This window comes from Triplophysa rosa, linkage group LG16 (genome assembly GCF_024868665.1).
Source record: "Triplophysa rosa linkage group LG16, Trosa_1v2, whole genome shotgun sequence".
NCBI classification, from domain to species: domain Eukaryota; kingdom Metazoa; phylum Chordata; class Actinopteri; order Cypriniformes; family Nemacheilidae; genus Triplophysa; species Triplophysa rosa.
In genome coordinates this window covers 11,591,417-11,615,384 of record NC_079905.1, presented here as the reverse complement: position 1 = coordinate 11,615,384, position 23,968 = coordinate 11,591,417, and the positions used below count along the sequence as shown (strand labels likewise).

General features: G+C 40.3%; 1 protein-coding gene across 1 annotated transcript in view; it reads left to right on the top strand.

Annotated features, from left to right (window-relative positions):
- The window catches only part of thsd7aa (thrombospondin, type I, domain containing 7Aa), a 104,280-nt gene that overhangs the window by 21,358 nt on the left and 58,954 nt on the right, over window positions 1-23,968 (top strand). The window contains exons 2-4 of the mRNA XM_057355119.1: window positions 14,723-15,707; window positions 19,204-19,452; window positions 22,744-22,925. Of these exons, the coding sequence (XP_057211102.1) occupies window positions 14,723-15,707; window positions 19,204-19,452; window positions 22,744-22,925 (1,416 nt within the window). The remainder of the gene's footprint in view (window positions 1-14,722; window positions 15,708-19,203; window positions 19,453-22,743; window positions 22,926-23,968) is intronic.

Sequence of the window (23,968 nt, the reverse complement as noted above, 5' to 3'; positions counted from 1 at the left end):
ACTCCCCAGACCCCGCCCAAGTTTCGGGGCATCCTCTCAAACCTCAGTCAGTGGCAAGGATGCTCCCGTGCTTCGGGCCGAGGTCGCCACCCCTCTGGAGAGGAAGCGATCGTGCTCGTCCCTCTAGCCGAGATGTTCAACGGGTTTTACAACCTGTACTTCATCGTCCCCCAAAAAAGTGGGAGTTGCTAGATCTGCGTACACTGAACAGGCACCTACACAAGCTGCCGTTCAGGATGCTCACGCAGAAGCGCATCCTGATGTCTATCAGATGTCAAGATTGGTTCATGGCAATCGACCTGAAGGACGCTTACTTTCATGTCTCGATTCTCCCTCGTCATTGCCCGTTCCTACGGTTCGCTTTCGAGGGTCGGGCATATCAGTACAGAGTTCTCCCTTTCGGTCTGTCCCTGTCCCCATGAGTCTTCACAAAGATAGTGGAAGCCGCCCTCACTCCCCTCAGGGAGAGAGGTTTGCAGGTACTAAAACTATCTTGACGACTGGCTCATTTGACACACTCGCAAGATCTGTTATGTACACACAGGGACCTAGTGCTTCGGCACCTAGATCGATTGGGACTACAGGTCAACCGAGAAAAGGGCAAGCTCCCCCCTGTGCAGAGCATCCTCTTTCTTGGTATGGAACTCAGTGTCTCCATTAGAGCGCGACTGACTACAGAGCGCGCTCAGTCAGTGTTGAACTGCTTGGAACATTTCAAGCAGTCAGCGGTCCCCCTGAAACAATTTCAGAGGCTCCTGGGCACATGACATCCTTGGTGGGGGTGATACCCCTCGGGTTGATGCACATGAGACCGCTCCAACACTGGCTACAGAGTGGAGTTCCCTGGAGAGTGTGTCACACTGGCAGTAGGCGGATGGTGATTACGCCTCTCTGCCGACGCACCCTAACCCCTTGGTCTTCAATGACCTTTCTACGGACAGGGTCCCTCTCGGGCAGGTCACGAGGCATGTCGTGGTGACGACAGACGCCTCCCTGCAGGGTTGGGGTGCCGTGTGCAACGGGCACGCAGTGTCGGGGCAATGGACGGGCCCCCGCCTGCGCGGGCATATTAACTGCCTAGAGTTGTTAGATGTGCTACTTGCACTGAAGGGGCTACAACCTCTCGTGCAGGACAAGCACGTGCTGGTCCGGTTGGATAGCACAACTGCCGTAGCGTATATCAACCGCCAGGGTGGCGTTCGCTCACAGCAGCTAACACGACTCGCCCGACGCCTCCTCCTGTGGAGTCCGCAGGTGATCAGCTCCATGCGAGTCACACATATCCCAGGCGACCTGAATCAGACAGCCGATGCGCTCTCTCGTCAGTTGAGTGGCGACTCCACCCTCGCGCAGTCCAGCTCAATTGGGTACAGTTTGGGCAGGCTCCGGTAGACCTGTTTGCCTCCCTGGACACCACCCATTGCCCGCTAGGGTACTCCCCATCCGAGGCCCCCCTCGGCACGGATGCTCTAGCTCACAGCTGGCCGTGGGACAAGCGGAAGTACGCCTTCCCCCCAGTGAGCCTCATTGCACAGATCCGGTGCAAGGTTAAGGGAAGAGTAGCATCAAGTGCTACTAGTGCGCCGTACTGGCCCAACCGGACTTGGTTCTCGGAGCTAATGCTCTTGACGACAGCTCCCCCCTGGCCGATTCCCCTGACGAAGGCCCTGCTTTCCCAGGGGAAGGGCACGTTATGGCATCCCAGGCCAGACCTCTGGAACTTCCATGTCTGGCCTCTGGATGGGACGAGGAGATCCTGAGTTGCCTACCCCCTGCAGTTAAGACCATCACTCAGGCTAGGGCCCTGGCCACTAGGCGGCTATACGCCTATAAGTGGCGCCTCTTCTCATCCTGGTGCTCTTCTCGAAGAGAAGACCCGCGGAGTTGCTCGATCGGGAACGTGCTGTCCTTCCAGAGACTCGAGAGTAATCTCTCCCCTTCCACACTGAACGTGAATGTAGCCGCCATTGCCGCTTATAACGACCCAGTTGCTGGTAAGTCTCGAGGACAGCACAACCTGATCATTAGGTTCCTAAGGGGCGCGAGAAGGCTACCACCTCGTCCACGCTCCGTCCCCCATTTGAGGAAGTAGCGCTTACCCAGTGGCCTTACGGTACCGGGCGGCTTCTCGCTGTTAGAGAAACAAGGCCCGTCGCCAGTGAGGGCCGAAGGCAGGGGCCTTCCCACCTTCAAAAGAAGCTCTGGGACCCCCTACCTATCCACTAGGTTACAATTTCGCGTTAGCACTCACGGCTGACACGCCCAGGCCAGTCACCGTCGCTTCGCTAAAGATTGTGACAGGGCACAGCGTCGTGGCGTTTTCCATGGGAACCCCATCTGTCGATTCGACACAACGTCGAGAGACCGACAGAAAGGGAACGTCTTGGTTACGGATGTAACCTCAGTTCCCTGATGGAGGGAACGAGACATTGTGTCCCTTATGCCATAACGCGTGCTGCCCGCTGCAGCAGTCGTGAGAGGTCTCAGGCTCCTCAGAACAAAGGTGAATGAATGCAGCACGCCTTCTCCCTTTTATACCCGGATATCCGGGGGCGGAGTCCAGCATGCAAATTTCAAATTTGCAAATTTTTATGTTATTTTAACTCAGAATTATGTTCCTGTTTTTAACAAACAATCTATTAAGTATATTTATGAAAATAATTTATTTTCATAAAATCTACTAAGGCACATAATCATTTTTTTCAGTACTAACTATTAATAAGCACCAAATTAGGAATTTATTGAGGCAAAAGTCATAGTTAATGGTTTGTTAATAGCAAGAATTTGACCTTAAAATAAAGTGTGACCAACATCAATCATTGACTTGTAATTTAATCTTTGCTGGGTTTTTTCAACCCAAAATGCTGGGTTGTTTCACCCATTGTTGGGTAAAATATAAACATTTTCTGGGTTAATTTAACCCAACCCAACGGTTGGGTCCGTCCCTTTCTGACCGAACACTGGGTTGAAAATAACCCAGCATTTTTTGTTGTTTATGTTGTTGTAAAATATCTTATATGCACATAATATCTTTGCATTCTGACTTTTTACGTGAACATTTATCCAGGCATTTGGCAGACATTTGAATCTAAACTGACTCATAGTGCATTCAAGGTACAGTATACTCTACATATTATCGGTATGTGTTTTCTGTGAATTGAACCCATGATTTTCTGCTGCTAATGCAATTCTCTACTAAATTGTACTATATAGGTTGAGATTGTTCTATATCTATATTCTGCTGTCTTTAAGTCTAATATCTATAATTAATACTATTAAGTTCCCCAAGTTGTTTATGTTGTTTGGCAACCATAGTTGGCTAATGAACATTCTTGATGTTTTGTTTTAGTATAGTAATTAAGTTTTCTAAATTGGTGCCTTATAATATTAAAAATCATCATGGCTTGAATTACAAGTGAGATTTCTGTATAAATTGCTTTTTGCATTGTGTTTAACTCAATCCCTAAAATGTAAGAATGGGTTTATGAAGAATTATAATTTACTCGTGTTTCATACGCTCATAGCTGATTGCTTTATTGTACCATTAAGAGCAAACCTCATTCTGTATTATGGGATCATGCACCATTTAGGTTGATGTAGTTAGTTCATCGACTGAATTTAGAAAGTGCTCAGAACGAGCGTAACAGTCAATTTCATGACTGCACCCCATGGCCCCATTTCCAATCAAATAAAATTACAACATGCTGTACATCAATTGTCAAGTGCTTCTTTCGCATATGGATGGCAAAAATGTGAGCTGGTTAGTGCAGTGGAGGCATTATCCTGTACAGTATGTGGCATCACTTTACAGAGGGGAAACGTGCATAAGCCAAGCCATGACTTACTGTACGGACCTACAGTAAATGATTTGAACCATGAAAGGTCATTTACTTTAAACCATGCGCACAGATGGAGCTCACCATCCCCCCCACTGGTCTTTTAGAGTTGGCCACATGTCCTGTTGCACTCTAGATTTATTTTCTCTAATCCAGATCTTGTTGGATAAAAAACTGACACATATCACTTCAATCAACCTGTTGTGTTAAAGTTTCAGTTAAATGCAGCTGTGGGCTGCTCTTGTCATGGTAAGCCTCTGAGAACAGAGCAATCCACTTCAGTCCTCTTGCATTTGATTCCTATCTACCGCCTAATCTTTAGGCTTTCATGACTCATGCAGTTTTAAATTCACGCAGAAACAAACATGCACACCCTCCATAACTGTACAAGTGCAAGTAATAGAGGGTAGGCGACTGCCTGTTATGCTGTAATAAATTAGGATGTAAGAATCAAACTACTGGGTTATGGTGGGCACCCATTCACTTCTATTGTATGGACACAAAACCAATGCAAGTGAATGGGTGCTGCCGTTATTTGGTTACCAACATTCTTCAAAATATCTTCTTTTGTGTTCTGCAGAAGAAAGTTATACAGGTTTAAATGGACAAGAATATGAGTAAATGATGACGAAACTTACATTTTTGGGTGAACTTTCACTTTAACTTTTGACTTTCTCTCTTGTATCAAGCAGTCTCACAACTCCACACAGCTGACTATAAATTGTTTAGTTTTGTGTGAAATAATGAAATATTGTTTACTGCTTGCTTTCTTCTGTCAACAATCGCACAAACTTAATTGTTGTATTTATGTTATTTTTATCCATTTATTGATTGCTAAAAATACCCAGCATGTTCATCTTGGCTCATTTTCTTTGCTTCTTTTAAATTCATTGAAAATATCTGTTCACAATAAAGTGACATTTTGTTGTTTTTAGAACCCTTGCCAGTTGTCAGTATTAACAGGTTGACATTCTTAATCTGGCACGCTGATGCTTCACAAAAAGTCTTCTTACCGTTTGCTATGCTAAGGGGTTGTGTTTAACACATGCTGTCGTTTAGCATGTTGTTTATCTAATCCGTCTTTATAATTTCACTTAATCCTCAACAGTTTGTTAAAGCAATAATCCACAATTCCCAGTTTTCCTAATTACTCCGGCTTGCTTGTAATCATTTTTCTTTGGATCATAGCTAACACTTCTGAAAGAACATTTATTTTGTCTATATATACATGCATACTGTATATAAAATATCTTATATTGTTCAAATTTAAAGGTGCTGTGTGTCATTTTTTTGGAGGATCTATTGACAGAAATGCAATATAATATACAGAACTATGTGTTGAGAAGTGTATAAAGACCTTACATAATGAAGTGTTATGTTTTTATTACCTTAGAATGAGCTATTTCTATCTACATACACCGCGGGTCCCCTTGCATTGAATTCACCATTTTGTTTCTACAGTAGCCCTAAACAGACAAACTGCTCAGAATGCGTTTTGTAAATACATTATCTCCTTCGGTAAAGAGCCAAAAACATGACGACATCTTAGTCTTGTGAGAGCCACCGTAGTGCTTCGAAAGGGAAGGTTGAGCGGTGGAGGCTGTGTTTAAGGCATCATAAATTGATTTGGATTGTCTTTACACAGTGTTTGTCAATAGATTTTTGTCCTTGGTTACAGAGTCTAGGTTAAAGGTCGGAAGGTGTAGTACATAACATGTGTAACATCTTTTAAGCCTCTGTGTTCCAAGTAAATCTTTATTTAGAGCAGGATTGGCACAGTTCATGTGACTGTTCAGCCAAGCATGCCTCAGCTATAGTCTGTACTATAAGCTAAATTTAGTAGGCAAGTGTGTGCTGTTCCTCCAGCTTTGTGATCAGACACCACATATAGCCTCTAAGGGCTTTTTGCAGAACTGTGTGTGAACCTACAATCTCTCCCACAAACCAGCTGTGCTTCTGTGTGGCCTCGGCATTCGAGTCTTCACACATGCACACACACACCGCCAAATTACTAGTGCAGTATTAGCATTTGTCTGGTCAAGCTATCAACGCCCGAATCCACACTACAAACAATCAAGAAAACGGTAATGAATTTGCCACAGCTTACTAGAACAAAGGCGCAAATTAAACATTTAATCGTTTAATTGTTTTGTTGTCTTAGGAGGAGAAGAAACAGATTTGTTTAATTACGCAATTACGTTGATTAAACTCAATTTTCTCCTTTTGATTTTCTAATTCGGCTGTGGCAGGGGGTGAAGATGAAAAGAAAGGTTAGTCTTGACTCGGGATTACAACATATGCTGACGTGATGTGTGCGGGATGTTAATCAAAGCAACATTGCGATGCCAACAAACCCGGAGTCTCCACAGGGCCACATGCTGACAAACGTGACCCCTGCGGTCACTGACTCACAATTTCCTCTCTCTCTACACATCTCTTTCCTTTATCGTAGCCAAATCCAATCATGTAGCCCGTCCGCCCCCTGCTCCGTGCTGATGTCATTAATCTGAAGGGCATATATCCTGAACGATTTCCTTCTCACTTCCTTCCCTTTAACTTTGGATCGCTGTGTGTCTTTGTTTATCTTCTCCCTCTATCTCTCCAGCTCTAGTTTTTGTGGTTCCCCGTCATCTTTGGTATTCAAGACTGCTGTGATAAAACTCGGTCCTTGGCCTGCTGGAGCTATGTGCACCTTTAATAATTTACACTATGTAGTGACATTTAAACATTTACTGTAAATAGTGGTAGTTACATTAGCAAGATCAAGTAAATAAAAGCAATGGGTGTTTATCTGGGGTGAATGCTCATTTTATTTTGCAGTTTAACTAACATACATTTAAAGATTTTCTAAACAGTACATTATGGGTATACAGTTTATCTGTTCCCAGAGAATCAAAAACATGATGATGACATCGTCATTTCAGCTACAGGAACCACTTGACCTGTTCTGTATGACACTTTCATCATTCATCTATTTTGGTGTCTGATGTCATGGACAGACATTTATAAGCAAGTCAATGGTCTACATGACCTATTGGGCTATTACAAACGAAATCCTTCAAGATAGCCGTCACGTTACCTTGTTTAGATGACATAAGGTTTATGATCACAGAACAGTTGAGTGCATGTGTACGTGTGTTGATGATGAAGGTGATCTTCTCTAAACATCCTGAAGGGCAACCTGACCTGAAATAAATCTTGCTTTGGCAGAGAAGCTCAAAACGCTGTCCTGTTTTGATTCTGCAAGCATTTATTTAACTACCCCTCCATGGTGTTAAGATTTGGTTATGAAATGTACAATGTGTATTTTTTGGAGGATCTATTGACAGAAATGCAATATAATATACATAACTATGTCTTCAGAGGTGTATAAAGACCTTGCATGCTGAAGAGTTATGTTTTTATTACTGTAAATTGAGCTATTTCTAACTATATACACCGCGGGTCCCATATGGGAGAGGTTGCAATTGTTAGTTGCAATTTGCGACCTCACCACTAGATGCCGCTGAAATGGCACACTGGACCTTTAAGATTTGATCATTAAGATATGTAAGATGTAATATAAGTTATCTAAGATTTAACTTAAAAGCTGTTTTTATGAACATATTGTAGCTTGGGACTTCATTTTAAATGAAGAGCTTCATTTTGTGCAGGGAGTTGCATTACGAAGTTGCATACGAAGATGTATTTCTGCAAGGTAAAAAGGGCTATTTTATTGTTATTCTTCGCATTTTCTCAATAAATATCCTTAACACAAGATCAAATTTACTTGAGATGCAAAATTAAGTAAAGTAATAAAACTCACAGAAAACATTTTGAATTACGTTCACCCCACTGACATAAATCCAACAACACCATAAATCTAACACGGTTTGTTTAGGACAATTTGCTTACAACAGAAAACTTAATATAAGACTTGTATTCTCTGAAAACAAGTTTTATTATCCTACTCAATTTTGCTTTCAAGTAAATGTATCTTGTTTAAAGAATGTTCACATACTTCTATTGCAAAATGAGACAAACACACTGACGAAGCAAAGCACATTGCAGTGTTTATGTAGATGTGTTTGTGTAGGAAGAGTCCAAATAGATTCCTTTGTCTCACGCAGTATTTTTGTGTACAGGCAGCTCGAGGTCTGACCAGGCACGCTGTCACACCCATCCAGATTAAGGCGCTTCTTTATTGTACGTTCACAGAACAGAATGGCACTGTTCTTTCACAAACAAAGAGAGGATGTGACCAGCTCCCTGCATGCAGCCAGTGGGCACATATCTCCACCCGGCCCAAACTGATCTGGTGTCAGTTGAGAATCTCATTTGTCTTTTTATGGCTGCCTCTGGCTGGCCTGAGGACTGATGAGTTGGAAACCTCGTTTTGGTAAAAAACGTATTTCTCCAGAGGCCAAAATAACAATAATGTAAAATAACAATGTGCCACTTATCTCTATACACATACTCTATATGCTCAATGTTTACTTTTGTAGTATTATTAAGATGTATTAAAGCGACTGTATTCTTACAGTGGCTTAATGACGAATGGTTACCAGACTCCATTTTACACACCTCTATTTTTATAAAAACATGTCATTTGTAAGAAATAGCTATTCACCGACAGCTCAAGCAGGTGGTCATGCCACCTCTCTGCATGAAGTTATATGGACTGAAGTCCTCTTTGTCTCCTACATGAATTTACACACACGCTCAACAGTGAATGATAAATGTGTCGAGGCCTTTTCAGCAAGGGGCTGGAATCCATCATGCCACTTATTCTCCGTGTGAAATGGGCATATTTTCCAGTGGCCGAGTGCTTCATTCAGGTTCATTCATGCAGTCCTTACACACACAAGCACGCAGAATTCTTGTTTTGCTTTATAAATGATTTATAAAGATACATTTTCTTGTTTCTATGTAAATTACACTTATTTTCTGGCAGGAATTTAGCTGCTTTAAGCAGCTCTGCCTCTCCGATGGGCATGGGCATGTTTAGTAGAGTCAACAGCACCGATCACAACCTTGTTTGACCACAAACCAGCAATCTGAAGTGTAGCTGTCCCAAGATGACCAATGGCATCATTTTGTCTGTAAACATCAATGGATCATGCATTTAGTTTTTTTTTACACATTGTAATGTGTGTTAGATCCCGTGCTTTAAACGTCTTAAAGCTTAATCCCTAAAAAGCAATGACCTAAAAAGTGACATAAGATGCTTTTAAGTCATTTTTACCCTTCCCCAGAGTGAAGTTGATGATGCTGAAAAAAGTGGTCGCAATTGCGCTCTCATGGGCTTTCACCGACTGCGTGTTGCATCGACATCCTTAATGAAGCGTGTAATGTCTCATCTTAATAGTGAAGCACCTACCGCTCACTGCGCTTTTATGAAAGATACGAGAGTCGTTTTAAATTCCTAGTATCACTTTTCCTGCTCTTGTGTTGAACAAAATAGTTTCACAATAACTGTTTTGCAAGCCATTCTGACACTGAAGCCTTCAAATCTCAGTACCCCTCACTTATTTTCTACAGAGAACACAGGTTTGTTTTTTAGCTGTGGATGTATCCGCAGCTCAGCTTCTTTATCTTGAAACCTTTTTGTGAACGACGCATTCTTTTGACAAGAACGTCCTTGAATTTGACAGTTACACAAACACTTCTGAGAGATTCTGCAGCATCTTCTGGCTTCGTTTTTCTTAATAGAGATGTTTTTTGTTACGCGTCATAGTTGAGCTTTTTGGAGCATTTTGTATTGTAATAGGTTAACAGATTTACTCCTAGATTACTAATCATATAAGCACATTGTGTCATTTTGATGATTTTTCCCTGAAAATTCAGTTTGACTTGCTTCTAATGTACATTTTTTTAAATAAATTATAATCATTTTATATTGTTATTTTTTATAATATAGATTTTCCCTCAAATTGTTTTGTAATGTTAAAAAATAGTAGGTGAGAATATTAATAATTATTAAATTATATTAGATAACCGCAATACAGCATTGCTCGGTAGTGTTGTCAGACTGTTATGCATCTTCCTGATTTTAAGTGTAATAGGCTACACAGATTTGCCAAGATATGAAAGCAAAGCAAAAGGCCCAATTGTCTGAGCTTTGTTATGCTTGCTGTATTTAAACGCTTGGATTGTCTTCTAATTTTTTTTCAGATAAATTTGATCATGAACATCTTTAGGTAATGATTGCTAGATCTACACAGAGAAAAGGCCTCCATATGAAAGAGCATCCGCTGAGCAGTAATTTTTTCTGGGTCACCCTTTGGTGCACGGTATTATCCTTGAATTAGAGATTATTGAGATTGTTACTGTACCTCTCAAAGGTCTTCATTTATTACTTTAGCATCATGTTTATACATCATTGTTCACTCTGTGCCATCAATTAACTGATATTATGATTCTTGACAACTGCAAAATACTCTAAAATCAACAATTAAGTTTGTGTGAAGGGTTTTGTGGCAAATAGATGATGCTGTAATCTCTGATAAAGTCTTTATATCTTCTTTGATCAAAGCAAAGATCATTTATAGATAACAAAATAAATAAAATATTATTTCTCTGCCACAAGGTGTTGTTCAGTAGATGTCTTTTATTGAATGTCTTGGTAAAAGTATGAACAGTATGAACAGTTCATGATGTTTATTTCATATATCAACATAATATAACTTCAATATTTCTCTGTGGGACGTAGATAAAGCCAGGCTGTCCTCATCTAAGTGATTCACGAACTGATATTGTTCCTGATAAAAACTGCAGTGATTTATGTATTTTTTTACACTGACAGCAAATCCTCATGCAATTTAATGAAATAGCGTTTTCTCTCTGTAATCGTGCAGATCTATGTTTGCAACGCGTGACCTTTTCATTGGCTTTTCCTGGTTGTTCATCATGGAGTGTGTGAATGCCCAGCATGCTGCTGTTTTCCAAAGCCTCTGTATTCAGCCAAGCTGGTTGGAGCAACATTTCATGCTGTTTTACATTTTCCCTGGTAAATGCCAGCTTTAGCTGGCCCACCTGGCACCGCAAGACATTACCAAATTGGGAACGGGCACAGCGAAGGCGATGCCGATGAGAAATCTTATTTATCAGGAAATTATTTTAAAGTCGCTCCTCCCTTTCCCCTGGTGTCTCTCTGTGTTGTGTTTTCCTCCATCGTCTGACAGTAGACTGCATAATCTTGTATGTGAATAATATAATAACAATAAAATAATATGAGTCATAACCTTGGGCAGTCACTTCGATAGCGGTTGCTTTAAGCAAAGGAAAATGTCATTGAGAAAATGATAACATTTGTTGTCATAATACATTTCTTGCCCATAAGAGAAATTTGGGCTTGGTGTTAATTTTATGCGTATACTAAAAAATCTGTAGATTTACTATCGGAGGGTTTTGAAATATAAGGGATATAGACAGTATCAATGTGTACTTTAAACTGAACTTGAACTGCATCTGAAAAGCATGTTTAGATATACATCTGTGAAGGGAAAATCATATTGTGTGTGTATTAGCAGATAATAAACAGCAGTGAGTGGCAGGTGGATGAATGGACAGGAGGAGATTGATGAGCACTGTCAGTAATGCCCTGAGGCTGTAGATCTAACAGCCGGAGCAGAAACCCTCAAACAAATTATTCTTATCTGCTATAAACCTCCACTTCACCTTATCATCCATCCCCTTTTCCTTTTCTCGTTGTCAATTACTCCTCTTTTTAAATTCTCTCCACTACATATATATATATATATACTGTATTATTTTAAGTTTCAGAATTATTGTACTTAACAAATGACTTATGTGACCCTGCCTATGAAAACGCAGCTAAAGTCATTTTTATAACTTACTGTTACATAACATCATTCTACATAAATGTAAAGAACATTCTGTAAACAATATATGCCTGATATATTTATTATTGACAAACCAAGGCCTTTTCAAAGATTGAAAACAGTGAAATTAAAGGTCGAATGTGTATTTTTTTGGAGGCTCTATTGACAGAAATGCAATATAATATACATAACTATGTCTTCAGAGATGTATAAAGAGCTTACATAATGAAGCGTCATTTTTTTATTACCTTAGAATGAGCTATTTCTATCTACATAAACCACAGGTCCCCTTACATGGAATTCACAATGTTGTTTCTACAGTAGCCCTAAACAGAGAAACTTCTCTATAGAACGCAATTCATGAATACGTTATCTCCTTCGGCAAAGAAGCGAAAACGTGATGACAACTTAGTTCTGTGTCAGCCTTCGTAACGCTTTGCAAGGGAAGGGTGGAGTGAGCCATTGGATGCAATTCACAACACTCACTGCTAGATGCCGCTAAAATCTCCACATTGCTCCTTTAATGCTTGAAATCCAACTTTGATGATTTCACAGACAGGGTCACTTAGTGTAATAGGCAGAAATCAGGTCATCCCACACTACACAAAAAAAATACCAATATTGTATATTTACATGCCTTTCAAAACTTTAGTTTTTATTGGTTTTATTACCTTCAGGACTTACACTAGAGACATGACACCATTGGTTTTAACAGTACAGGTGGAAATAATATGCATTTCCCATCTTTCTAAAACGTTCGTTCATGACTCTGTTGGTGTTTCTTTGAAATTCTGGCCGGTCTGCATGCTGTACCGCTGTATGTGTCCCTGGTGTCCCGTGGCCTGTGGATGACCACATCACCCTGTGACATGCTCGTAAATTCTGAGCACCTGCAGCTGCAGGCGTGAATGAAGAAGCTCTCGCCCGCTCTCTCCGGGGTGCTCCATTATGCTTCCTCTACATGCTGTTGTTCATGCGGTAGAGCTCTGGTTAAGCCCATAACATGCTTGAATGTTACACGCTCAAGTGTTTACTTGTGTGAAAAAGGAGAGGGATTTTCATCTTCCTCTTTGCACTCAAAAACCAAATTGCTGTTGAAAATTAGAGTTCACAGTAACTAGCCATGTGACGCTTGTGGAAAGTCGTAAATTGTCAGCCACCAATTTTTATTAATTCAGATTCTTGTACTTAAAAGGGTTGTAGAGAGAAAGAAAACTGATTCTGCAAATACACTTACCATACAAGCGTCACTTTCCAGTATTTGAGGACAATCGGTTTGTGGTGATGCTTGTCTGCTGTACGTGAAGCAGTTTATGGTGGTCGGTATTGATCTCTATTGACTTGGTCCTTGTGGTCGTAGCTGTTGGCTAATTCAGTCCGCTACTTCTTCCGATGAGATTTACATCGGCCTGTTTCGTCTTTATCGAGTGGAGTCATAAAGCATGACTTCAAATGGCCTGCATTTCTCCGTGCTAAATCACCCTTTGGCCCAACCACTTAATGAGGAAGGTAACTGAGCCATGAATGAAGCGCTGTGATCTCAGAGAGAGCTTTTAAAAGAGAATCTGTGAGAGAAAAGCTCAGCAATGCTGCACAAACAAATGAAATGACTTCAGGTAAATATATGGAATATAATCTTAAAGAAATAGTTCGAGCAAAAATAAAAAAAATCGATGTCATTTAAAACCTTTTGGAACACAAAAGAAGATATTTTGAGAAATGTCCCAGTGGTTTTGTGTCCATACAATGGAAGTCGGTGTTCTTTGTTTGTCAGCTTTCTTCAAAATATCTTCTTTTTTGTTGTGCAGAAGAAAGAACAGTCATACAGGTTTGGAGTGACGTGAGTAAATAAGTTTTGGGTAAACTATCCCTTTAAGGCTAGCAATGGGTCACTGTGATTTACTAGTTCTCTAACTAGTTTGTTGTTTTAACATTTTCTTTTTGCTTTGTTTCACTGCATTAATTCCCTTTAAAGGGATAGTTCACTCAAAAATGAAAACTTCTGTCAAGTTGTTCCATACTTGTATAAAGTTTGTTGTTGTGCTGAACACAAAGAAAGACATTTAGAAGAATGCTTGTAACCAAACAGTTCTGGGGCACCATTGACTATCATAGTACAAAAAATACCATGGTAGTCAATAGTGCCCCAGAACGGTTTGGTTACAAGCATTCTTCCAAATATCTTCTTTTGTGTTTAACAGAACAAAGAAATGAATACAGGTTTGGAACAACTCCAGTAAATGATGGCTTAATTTTTGTTTTGGGGTGAACAGTCCCTTATTAAATTCATCCACTCAAGCGCTGCCGTTTTCTTTTTTGCATTGTGTTTTTAAGACATCATGTCACATTAAAAAGTTTCGAGGTCACTGCACTTTCGTTTCACTTCCATTTGAAAAGATGTATTTTTGCACATCCCTGCCTTAAGACTTCATCTCTCTCTATAAAATACTGTTGCAGATTTGTGACCTCAGCAAGTTCAGTCAAACTGAATTTCGGTGTCTTGTCAGCGCACTTTGATTTATGGCCTCAGACCATGTTTCCATGTTTTTAGTGTTCTGTAGAGACTGAAATGCTGTGGATAGTGAGATGGAGAGGAGAGAAAAACAAGAAAGGGGGGGAATGGTGTAAGGCTGTTTTTTAGCTTTGAATGACCCATCCCCCTGAGTTGTCCCTCTTCGTGTATCTATTTCTGCTTCTTTCTGTATATTCCCTGTACCACACTAACACCTCCACACAAATACGTCTTGAGTTAAATCCATCAGTCAAATCAGCACCCAACTACTGCACCTCCCCGGAGTGCTTTGAATTATAGTGTCCATGGGAATATGGGAGTATTGATTCAGGCAATGGACATTTGACTCTGCGTATCCTGTTTTTAGTCATTTTAATGCTTTAAGTGCATGTAGGCTGCAGACATTAATTATGACCCGCACAGGAAGTGAAAGCGGATCAAGTTATTGAACTTGTGCACAAATCAGGATTGACATCAGTTTAATCCTGTTGACTTTGTCTTAGTCAAACTGAAATGATTGCTTATTTCTCTCTTTTGTGTGAATGTTTTAGGGCCGTGGGGTAGGTGTATGGGCAGTGAGTGCGGTCCGGGCGGAAGTCAAAGCCGAGCGGTGTGGTGTGCCCACTCTGAAGGCTGGACAACATTGCACACCAACTGCCTGCAGTCGGAACGGCCCAGCAACCAACAGAGCTGCTTCCGCGTGTGCGATTGGCACAAGGAGCTGTACGACTGGCAGCTAGGGGCATGGAATCAGTGCGTGCCAGTGTCCATGCGCAGCGCGGGTGTGCCAAGGCCAGCGGTGTGCACGCGGGGCGAGGAGGGCATCCAGACGCGAGAGGTTGGCTGTGTGCACAAGGCGGACGGCGTGCCTGCCGAAGACGCCATCTGCGAGTACTTCGAGCCCAAGCCACGGTTAGAGCAGGCCTGCCTTATCCCCTGCCCACGTGACTGCGTGGTTTCTGAATTCTCCCCATGGACTTCCTGCTCCAAGAGTTGCGGGATGGGTCTGCAGAACCGCCTACGTTCCGTTGTGGCCCCACCTCTCTTTGGCGGTTCTGCTTGCCCGAACCTCACAGAGTTCCACACCTGCCAGCCGGGTCCCTGCGAGGGGGAGGAGAGCTTGCACAGTCTAAGGGTGGGTCCTTGGGGCCCCTGCACTGCCCCTGCACCCATACGCCAGACCCGTGAAACCCGTGAAGGCCGAGTACCGAAAGCAGAACGGAAAGCGAAAAGGGAGCGCCAGGCGAGGCCGGACCGCCAAGCGAGGCCGGACCGCCAAGCGAGGCAGGATCGTCAGGCCAAGCGGCGCAAGAACAAAGAGAAAAAGGAGTTGAAGGAAAACAAAGGGGAACGTTTGAAGGACAGGGTGAGGGAGAAAGGGAAGGTTAGGGATCCAGAGACTCGAGAGCTCATTAAAAAGAAAAGGACAAGGAATCGGCAGAATCGGCAGGGGTTGAAATCCTGGGACCTGCAGGTGGGATACCAGACCCGGGAGGTGACGTGTGTGCACCGGAGCGGAAGCACAGCGGCGCTCAGGTCAGCCTCATTTTCTTCACATCTTGGGTTTATGCGTGACATATGAATTTTTATTCTTGTAGATGCGGGTTTCTGGGCAAGGAATTGTGATTTTCTTAGCTATGCTAATACTTGATAAAACATCTTGTTCTTTTGTAATAACTTAAACTATATTAAAACTCCATCTCTGGGTCATTCCTAATGCTAAGATGAAGACTTATGGGGTGTTAAATGGAAAGTTCACCCAAAAAATGAAAATTCTGTCATAATTTACTCATCCTCAGGTTGTTCCAAACCTGTATCAATTTATTTATTTTATTGAACAAAAAGGAAGATATTTGGAAGAATGTCAGTAACCAAACTGTTCTCATCCCACATTTACTGCAATAGTAATGAAAATAAATATTGTGGGAGTCAATGAGGATGAGAACTGTTTGGTTACTGACATTTTTCCAAAAATCTTCCTTTGTGTTTAGCAGAACAAAGAACTTTATACAGGTTTAAAACAATCTGAGGGTGAGTAAATGATGACAGAGTTTTCATTTTTGGGTGAACTATCACTTCAAAACTTTTGAAAAAATGAAATATACTCACTGTTTTATTGTATAGTTCATTATATTTTTTGATGGTTCATAGCTGTCCACCCACCAGCAGTTTTTTTCTGCTCCTCTCTGCGCTGTGGTGTGGTTTCTGATAGCTCATAGGATTGTGTCCTGTGTGTATGTGTGATAACTTACAATCGAATGCACAGGCAGCACTAATGTCTGTTTTCGAGCACAGGGATATGACAAGCCAAGGTTCAACGGGACACCTTTACTGACATGAGCCTGCAGTGCAATATGGTCCTTTACAGAAACACACAAGAGCCTCCATTCCATGCTCAAGGCATTACGCTTGTATGCTGTATTTTCTACAGACGCTGTCAAGTTTCTGAATAATTTCTTATTCTCCCTTTCCTACAAGTTAACAAGACGGTTCAGAGAAGAACATGCTGTGCTGACATATTCTGACAGCTTTTAATATTTATTGTGTGCTTTGTTTCCTAATACATACCCAGTTCGTATAGATAAATGTATTTTCTTCATTCTCTTTCAATTCTTTAGTGGACTTACATAACAGAATGCAGAGAAGCTGGTCTGAAACATTTATTTAATCTGGTTCCTATCAATCTTTTTCTATTTAGTAAGAAAACCAGAGGAGGTTTCAGAGAATCTGTCAGTCGACAGTAGATTTAACATGGAGAAATTATGAAGCCATCCTCTTGTGTCCATATAATGACCCAAAACGCTGGCTACCCATCATTACATTACCTTATTAGTGCCAAAGCCTGCCCAGAATGCACTTGTATTGAACAAAACCAAAGATTTAATGCAAATTTTCATTTGAAGAGCATTTGACTAACTATCGCTACGGCTACAGCCTGGAACGATTAGGAGTCCTGTGTGATATTGCATTACATGTTATCTTAGCCTAACTTTGAGAGCCTGAAGATTGGCACAGCACATATCATACAGTATATAATCCAATGCATTTGTGTCCTCAATCTGTCATAATTGACGAATGGTTACCACAGAAACGTTGCTTTATCTACTTTAAAAATTGTCAAGTGGCATGGAAATGTCACCACAATCCCTTTAAACTGGTAGAGTGAACTGCTGAAGCCCAGCGTATACATCAACATCCTCTTTGATTCTGTTAGGGCTTCTTTCATGCTCGCCATGTCTTTCCATTCGAGAGTCAGAATAGGGACTTCTCATATCTGCCTTTATGTGTTGTTAAAAGGGATTAGCAAAGGAAGATGGGCGAAAGATGCAAACTTTCCCCGCAGTTCAGTACATTACAGCTACTCATTGACTTCACAGATGGCTGGAATCCCCAAAGAGGCTTAGCTGATTCTGATGAGCGCGTTAATGCGCCGCCCGCCCTGGATCAAATGTATGGCAAGATCATAAAGGAGAATCTTGGGCAATAAACCAAAATTATTAATTTGATTATTATAAAATGGATAGTTGTGATCATTTTTTAATTATAAAAAGTGCAGATAGTTATTCATACACTGTAAAAAATAATTTTTTGGGTTAACTTAAAAAATAAGTTAATTCAAATTAAAAATATTAGTTAAATAAATAATACATTTCATGCAAACTCGTTGTGTTAACTAATATTATTAAATTGAATTACTTCAACGTTTTAACGTTTTTTTATTTTTTTAAGTTGAACCAACATTTATTTTTTACAGTTTAAAATATTAATACATATTAATATTTTAAACTGTAAAAAATATAAAAGTCGTAAATTACCGTAAATGCGGTCAACGGCACGTTTTCTCGCAATTATTTTATTGTTTTAAAAATAATGAATTATAAAAAATTAATAATACATTTTGTTTATTGAACATTGACTTATTTTATTAATTATTTTAGTTGTATTAGTTTTATTAATATCATTTTATTCATTATTTTTATTTTATTTCAGTAATAATTTGGTTGCCACAGTAATAATAAGACCAGAATCTGTCATTTTTCAGCTGTTGCTTTTATTTCATGTCTGGAAAATCGTGGAAATGAAGATATTATAGAATTTGTAATAGACATCTAAAGGTGTAGTTTAAAGTCTTAAACAGCCAAATGTGTAATAAAGATCTCCACATCGCTTTCATTTAGGTTATTATGGCCCGGTAAAACCAACTAGGCTTTGGATTTCTTCAGCTGGCAAATAAAGTTGCGTTTGCATGTCTTATATGAGCTCTTGTGTGGACAACAGACCCAGCCACATTAACCTTCAACACAAAGTCATCGCAGAAAACAAGCATTTGGTGTCTTTTAATTAATATTCATGGAAATGGTTATTTTGATAAGTATCTAAATTGAATTGAATTTGGTATTGACTGCACTGAGAAAGACATTTATAAAGGTTGAGGAAACCACTGGTGAGAAATCGGGTCTAAGTGTAAGATAGTTATCTTTCTGATATTTTCTGCATATCCATAATGAATGTAATTGGATGGGATCAGTTGAGTACAGCATTATTTAATAATGTTTGCCTCTTTATAAAAACAGCAGAAGATAAAGTACAGCCTCCATAAGGCTCTTTAACCAAAGATGTTGCTGTAGTCTCAATTGTCTGTTTTACTTAAAGACGTATGTTTTCCAAGATTAAACAAATATTTTTCCTGTCCTAGTTTAATATGCAGAGACAACTGTACCTGTGAAAGCTCACAAGCGTACATTCCAACAAGAAACACCACCATGAATGCATGAGTGATAATGGCTGCCACAGCTTCCCTTTACATTTTGTTGGTTTACTTGTTTACTTAATGCATGTTGAGGCTGAATGATTTAAAACTGTAGGTTAAAGGAATATAATACAAGTTAAAATTGGCCCCGTTCTGAGCGTTCCTGATGTGGCTGTGGAGGTACATTAGAAACAAACATGGGTCTGTTATATTTTGTCTGTTAATTGATTTAAGGATTATGTTGTCATGTATGACTAACAGACTACTTTTCTTTCCCTACAGCCTTTGTAAACAGCAGACTCTTCCTGTTACGTATCAAGCCTGTGTTATATCCAAAGACTGCGAGGTGACTGACTGGTCAGACTGGTCAGCTTGCTCGAAGGAATGCTATGATCTGAACGGACGTAAGGGCCAGCGCACACGCACGCGACAGGTTCGGCAGTTCCATGTGGGTGGGGGTGCAGAGTGCCCTGAGCTGGAGGAGAGCGAGCCGTGTTCCCCACAGGGAGAGGGAATCCCTCCATGTGTGGTGTAAGTTCTGCATCTGTTCTACTTCATAATGGAGACAAAATCATTTTTTCCTCTGCTGTAGGGCCTACTGTAGCTCTCAAAATGACTCATTTTGAGTCATTTACTTATTCATTATTAAGATTTTTCATTTTAAATAATAGTTAACCATTTTAAACCATACAACGATTGAAACGTTTAATAATGGTAATTATGTTGTGACCAAAAACAATCAACCGTTATGTTTTATTTATATTGAGATGTCAGCTTGAGATGCTATTTAAACGGCATTGAAAGAGTTCCCATCTATTCTGGGCTTCATTACCCTATGTGGCATCATCCATCTGTGCTTTTGTATATCGTGAGCATGTTAAAACCCAGATGGAGGAGTTAAAGGGGGGAATTTAGGGAAGGCAGGCGTCCTGCCGGGGAAGATGGAGAGATGGCTGTATGCTGGTGGTTTGGCACACCGCCACTGTGGAGGAGATGAGCTGATGAATAGTGAATGTCTGAGAGGACAGGCGACATGCTGTCTAATCTGATCACCCCCACAGATGGGCTGGTCCGTTACCCATCACTCATCCCCTTACTGCACTGGATCTCACACATGGGAGAGCAGAACATGTGTCCCTCTGTTGTAGATGGAGGTCAACCCTGCTCCTGTGGAGCCAACCCGGGGTGTGTGCCGGGCCATGTTTCCTCATCAAACCCCATGTGTGCTTATACTTTTGTCACTAAGAATCCTTTACAGCAGGGCTTTATGACCAAATGTCACTCCAGAGTGAGATTCAGGTGCTCAGCCATGGCTTGTAATCATTAATCTTTAATATTCATCTAAAGTTTCTTAAAGGTCCAGTTCGTCCAAATCATTTTATTAGCAGGTTCTCACTCTCATGCCTCACTTTCTGCTTTCTGTCTCATGCTCACTTTCTCCTGGCTGTAGCTGTCTATAACACAAAAAAGAAAGAAGTGCGATTAAGCTCCAAACATTTTAATTAATAAGTAATTAATAAGCTCTATTTGAAGCTGTTTAATTTAATTATGAAGCAATAAAATTTGGGGGTAAAACTTTAGTATAAGGACCAATTCTCACTATTAACTAGTTGCTTATTAGCATGCATATTATTTGAATATTGGCTGTTTATTAGTACTTATAAAGCACATATTCTGCATGACCATATTCTGCATCCCTAATCCTACCCAATACCTAAACCTAACAACTATCATATCAACTATTAATAAGCACCAAATTAGGAGTTTATTGAGGCAGAAGTCGTTGTTAATGGTTTGTTAATAGCGAGAATTGGACCTTAAAATAAAGTGTGACCAAAATTTCCCTTATATTAAGAAAGAAATTTTCTTTAATGGACTGGAGTGTAGGAGTGAAATTTGAAACACATCAGCCATTAGACTTAATCTTGAACCTTGAAAAATGTGATTAGAGCAGTTGCTTTGCTGATGGTGTGCTATGCTAATATTGCTAATAACATATGCTAATAACATATACAATGTTGATATGCAATATGGATCATTCAAGGATCCTACACAAGAACCCAAATCTTTCTCACTTCATACACTGCACATATCTTAAAGGTCCAGTGTGTAATTATTTGAAGGATCTATTGACGGAAATTAAATGCAAGGAAATGTATAAAGACCTTCGATAATGAAGTGTTATGTTTTTATTACCTTAGAATGAGCTATTTCTATCTACATACACCGCGGGTCCCCTTACATGGAATTCACCATGTTGTTTCTACAGTAGCCCTAAACGGACAAACTGCTCTACAGAGCTCGTTTCGTAAATACGTTATCTCCTTCGAGAAAGAAGCAAAAACGTGACAGCATCTTAGTCCTGTGTCGGCCGCCGTAGTGCTTTAAATAGGAACGTTGGAGTAACAGTAGGTTGGAATTCGAAACGGCTAGATGCCGCTAAATTTCATACACTGGACCTTTAAGCAGGATACATAAATGAAAGGAAGGCTCTTGTCATCACAGTCAGTTGGAAATGGTCATGAAGCCAGGTTTAAGTTCTTTCGAATAACCTACAATTGGGTCAAAAAAGCACACATATGACACAGTCGCATACTCACCAACTTCCAGCTCAAGTCGTGAATATAGAAGCTTTGTGTTTCTAGGGTCAAACTTATTTCGTTTGTGGATGTGTAAGAGGTTTTTATTGTATTCAAAATAATTTTAGAAAAGAGCTACAAAATGTTTTCATTTTATTTACACAATAAATGAAAAGCAAGTCATGGTTTAGTTACGTGCATGACTACGGTCAAGCAGTGCCTTTTTTTAGATGTGCCTCTTGTAAAAGCTAGAAGCAGGTTGTGCTATACTTGAAGGTCAGTGGACATTTACACACAAATGCACATCAGCTCTTTCCTGCAAATTGTTGACTTTGCGTCAACCTTAAACCAATTTTGGCCTATTAATTCAATGAAGTATTCTTTCTAAGTAAGCCATTTAACAGTTTATTTTTGTAATGTTTTTCTGTGTGGTACTTTACTTCCAAACAGCAAAAAGACAGTGTTTGTTTAATGATTGTTCTGTACTGTTGCAACATTTCCATCCATGGCTCATCTTAAAGCTGTCTGTCAGGTTTTGTCACTAACATGATAAATCAAAACACAGCAGGCAAGATGTCAAATTCAATAAAGCTCAATAAATCTTTGACCGTACTTCATATCCTGACTCTGTCACAGCTTTTGATGTTTGAATTTTGGTGTGTTTTCACAAAATAACTACACTACCAGTCAAAGGCTGGTTTGGATGCTCTGGCGTACTCTGAACAGTTCAGCCAAAAAGAATAAATATTTATTTACTCTCAAGTGGTTCAAAAGCTGTATATGACTCTTTCTTCTGTGGAATACATAAGTAGATATTTTGAGAAATGTCTCAAAAGTTTTGTGTTCATACGAAAGAAGTCAATGGGGTCCAATGTTGTTTGGTTACCAACATTATTCAAAATTTTGGGTTCTGAAGAAGAATACAGGTTTGAAATGGCATGAGGCTGAATAAATAATAAAAATAGCAATTTTTGAGTGTACCATCCCTTTAAGCATTCAACTGTATTCCCTTTTTTAAGTTTTTTTTTCTTCAAATTTTGTGGTGGTGGTTGTAGTAGTATATATTTATAATTATTTATAACTCTTAAACAACAGGGTGACGTACAGTACAGTTCATTATTATTGTCACCCGTCCTTACAGCCTACAGAGGATAAATAAAGATAAGTGAGAGGTGTTAAGAGAACATTATATGCTCATCACCACACATCCGTTGGCTAAATTTGCCTCCCTCACTCTCTGCAGGTATAATTGGAAAAGCACAGAATGGAGCGATTGCAGGGTAGACGTGCTTCTCAGCCAACAGGACCGTCGTCGGAGCAACCAGACAGGGCTTTGCGGAGGCGGGGTTCAGACCAGAGAGGTCTACTGCGTTCAAGCGCCCACCGAAACCTCATCTAATCTTAGCTCACTCAAGAGCAAAGACGGTAAGAAAACATTTCTTTGAAACATTTTAAATGATCAGATTAAAACATGCATTGGTCGATAGTTCTGGAACTTATTTAAATTGGCTGTCATTTTGATAAAAACAGGCTTAAGATAGCTTGCATATATTTTTGCTTTTGAGAACCATACATTTTGATAACTTCGTGATCTTATGTATAAACAACAACAAATATTAATTTTTGAAGTAAAGGGGTCACACCTCAATTTGATAGACTAGCTTTACAGTAGGTTTACCCCGTCTATGCTCCCTTTTGTCATTCTTCCGTCAGGTTGAAAGTATAAATATGCCACCAACTTGATCCCAAAAATGCTCTGTAATTATTGTAAACACGCATGGTGTCCTTTTAGCATGTATTGTGTTGATGTCACTAAGCGATTTAAGATGCTACAAGTTGCAGTTCCTATTTTTCGGATCAGGTCACCTCTGCTCATGTACTGACTTGTAAGCTCACGGCAAGCTGTTAGACTGAGATCGGTTTATATCTGTATTGTGGTAAAACCGAAGCCAACATGTAATTGGATTGCTTTTTAAGGGCTGAAATTAGATCGCTAGGGGGGAATTAAGGAATAAAGAAGGCAGAGCAGTACAAATTAATGAGGCAGCTACTTTGGAATTTAAATGCTAATGCCATCACGCAGGTGCCGATACACCCAAACACACATTCTCTCTCTGGAGTAATGTGACAGAAACGCGCTGGTGCTGGTGCTGGGCCCGCTCTCGTTTTCAGGCCGACACTGAAACTCCCCTGCCATCTGCTCTGAAACACCGAGCGCTGACCTCCCAGGGAACTTATTCAAATGTCCACAGCTGTCCTCAAGCAGTCATTGGCCGGTTCGGCTTGGTCATGACATAAAAAGAAAGACAAAGCATGCAGCAAGCAGATGTCTTTTAGAAGTAAGGCAAATTTATATAGGCCAAAACACACAATGGGGTATTTAGGCCCTGATTTAATTAACGCTTGTTGTGTAAATACAGGGAAATGTTTCAGATTTGTTTCAAATGAGCAAAGTAGGTGTCTTGTTC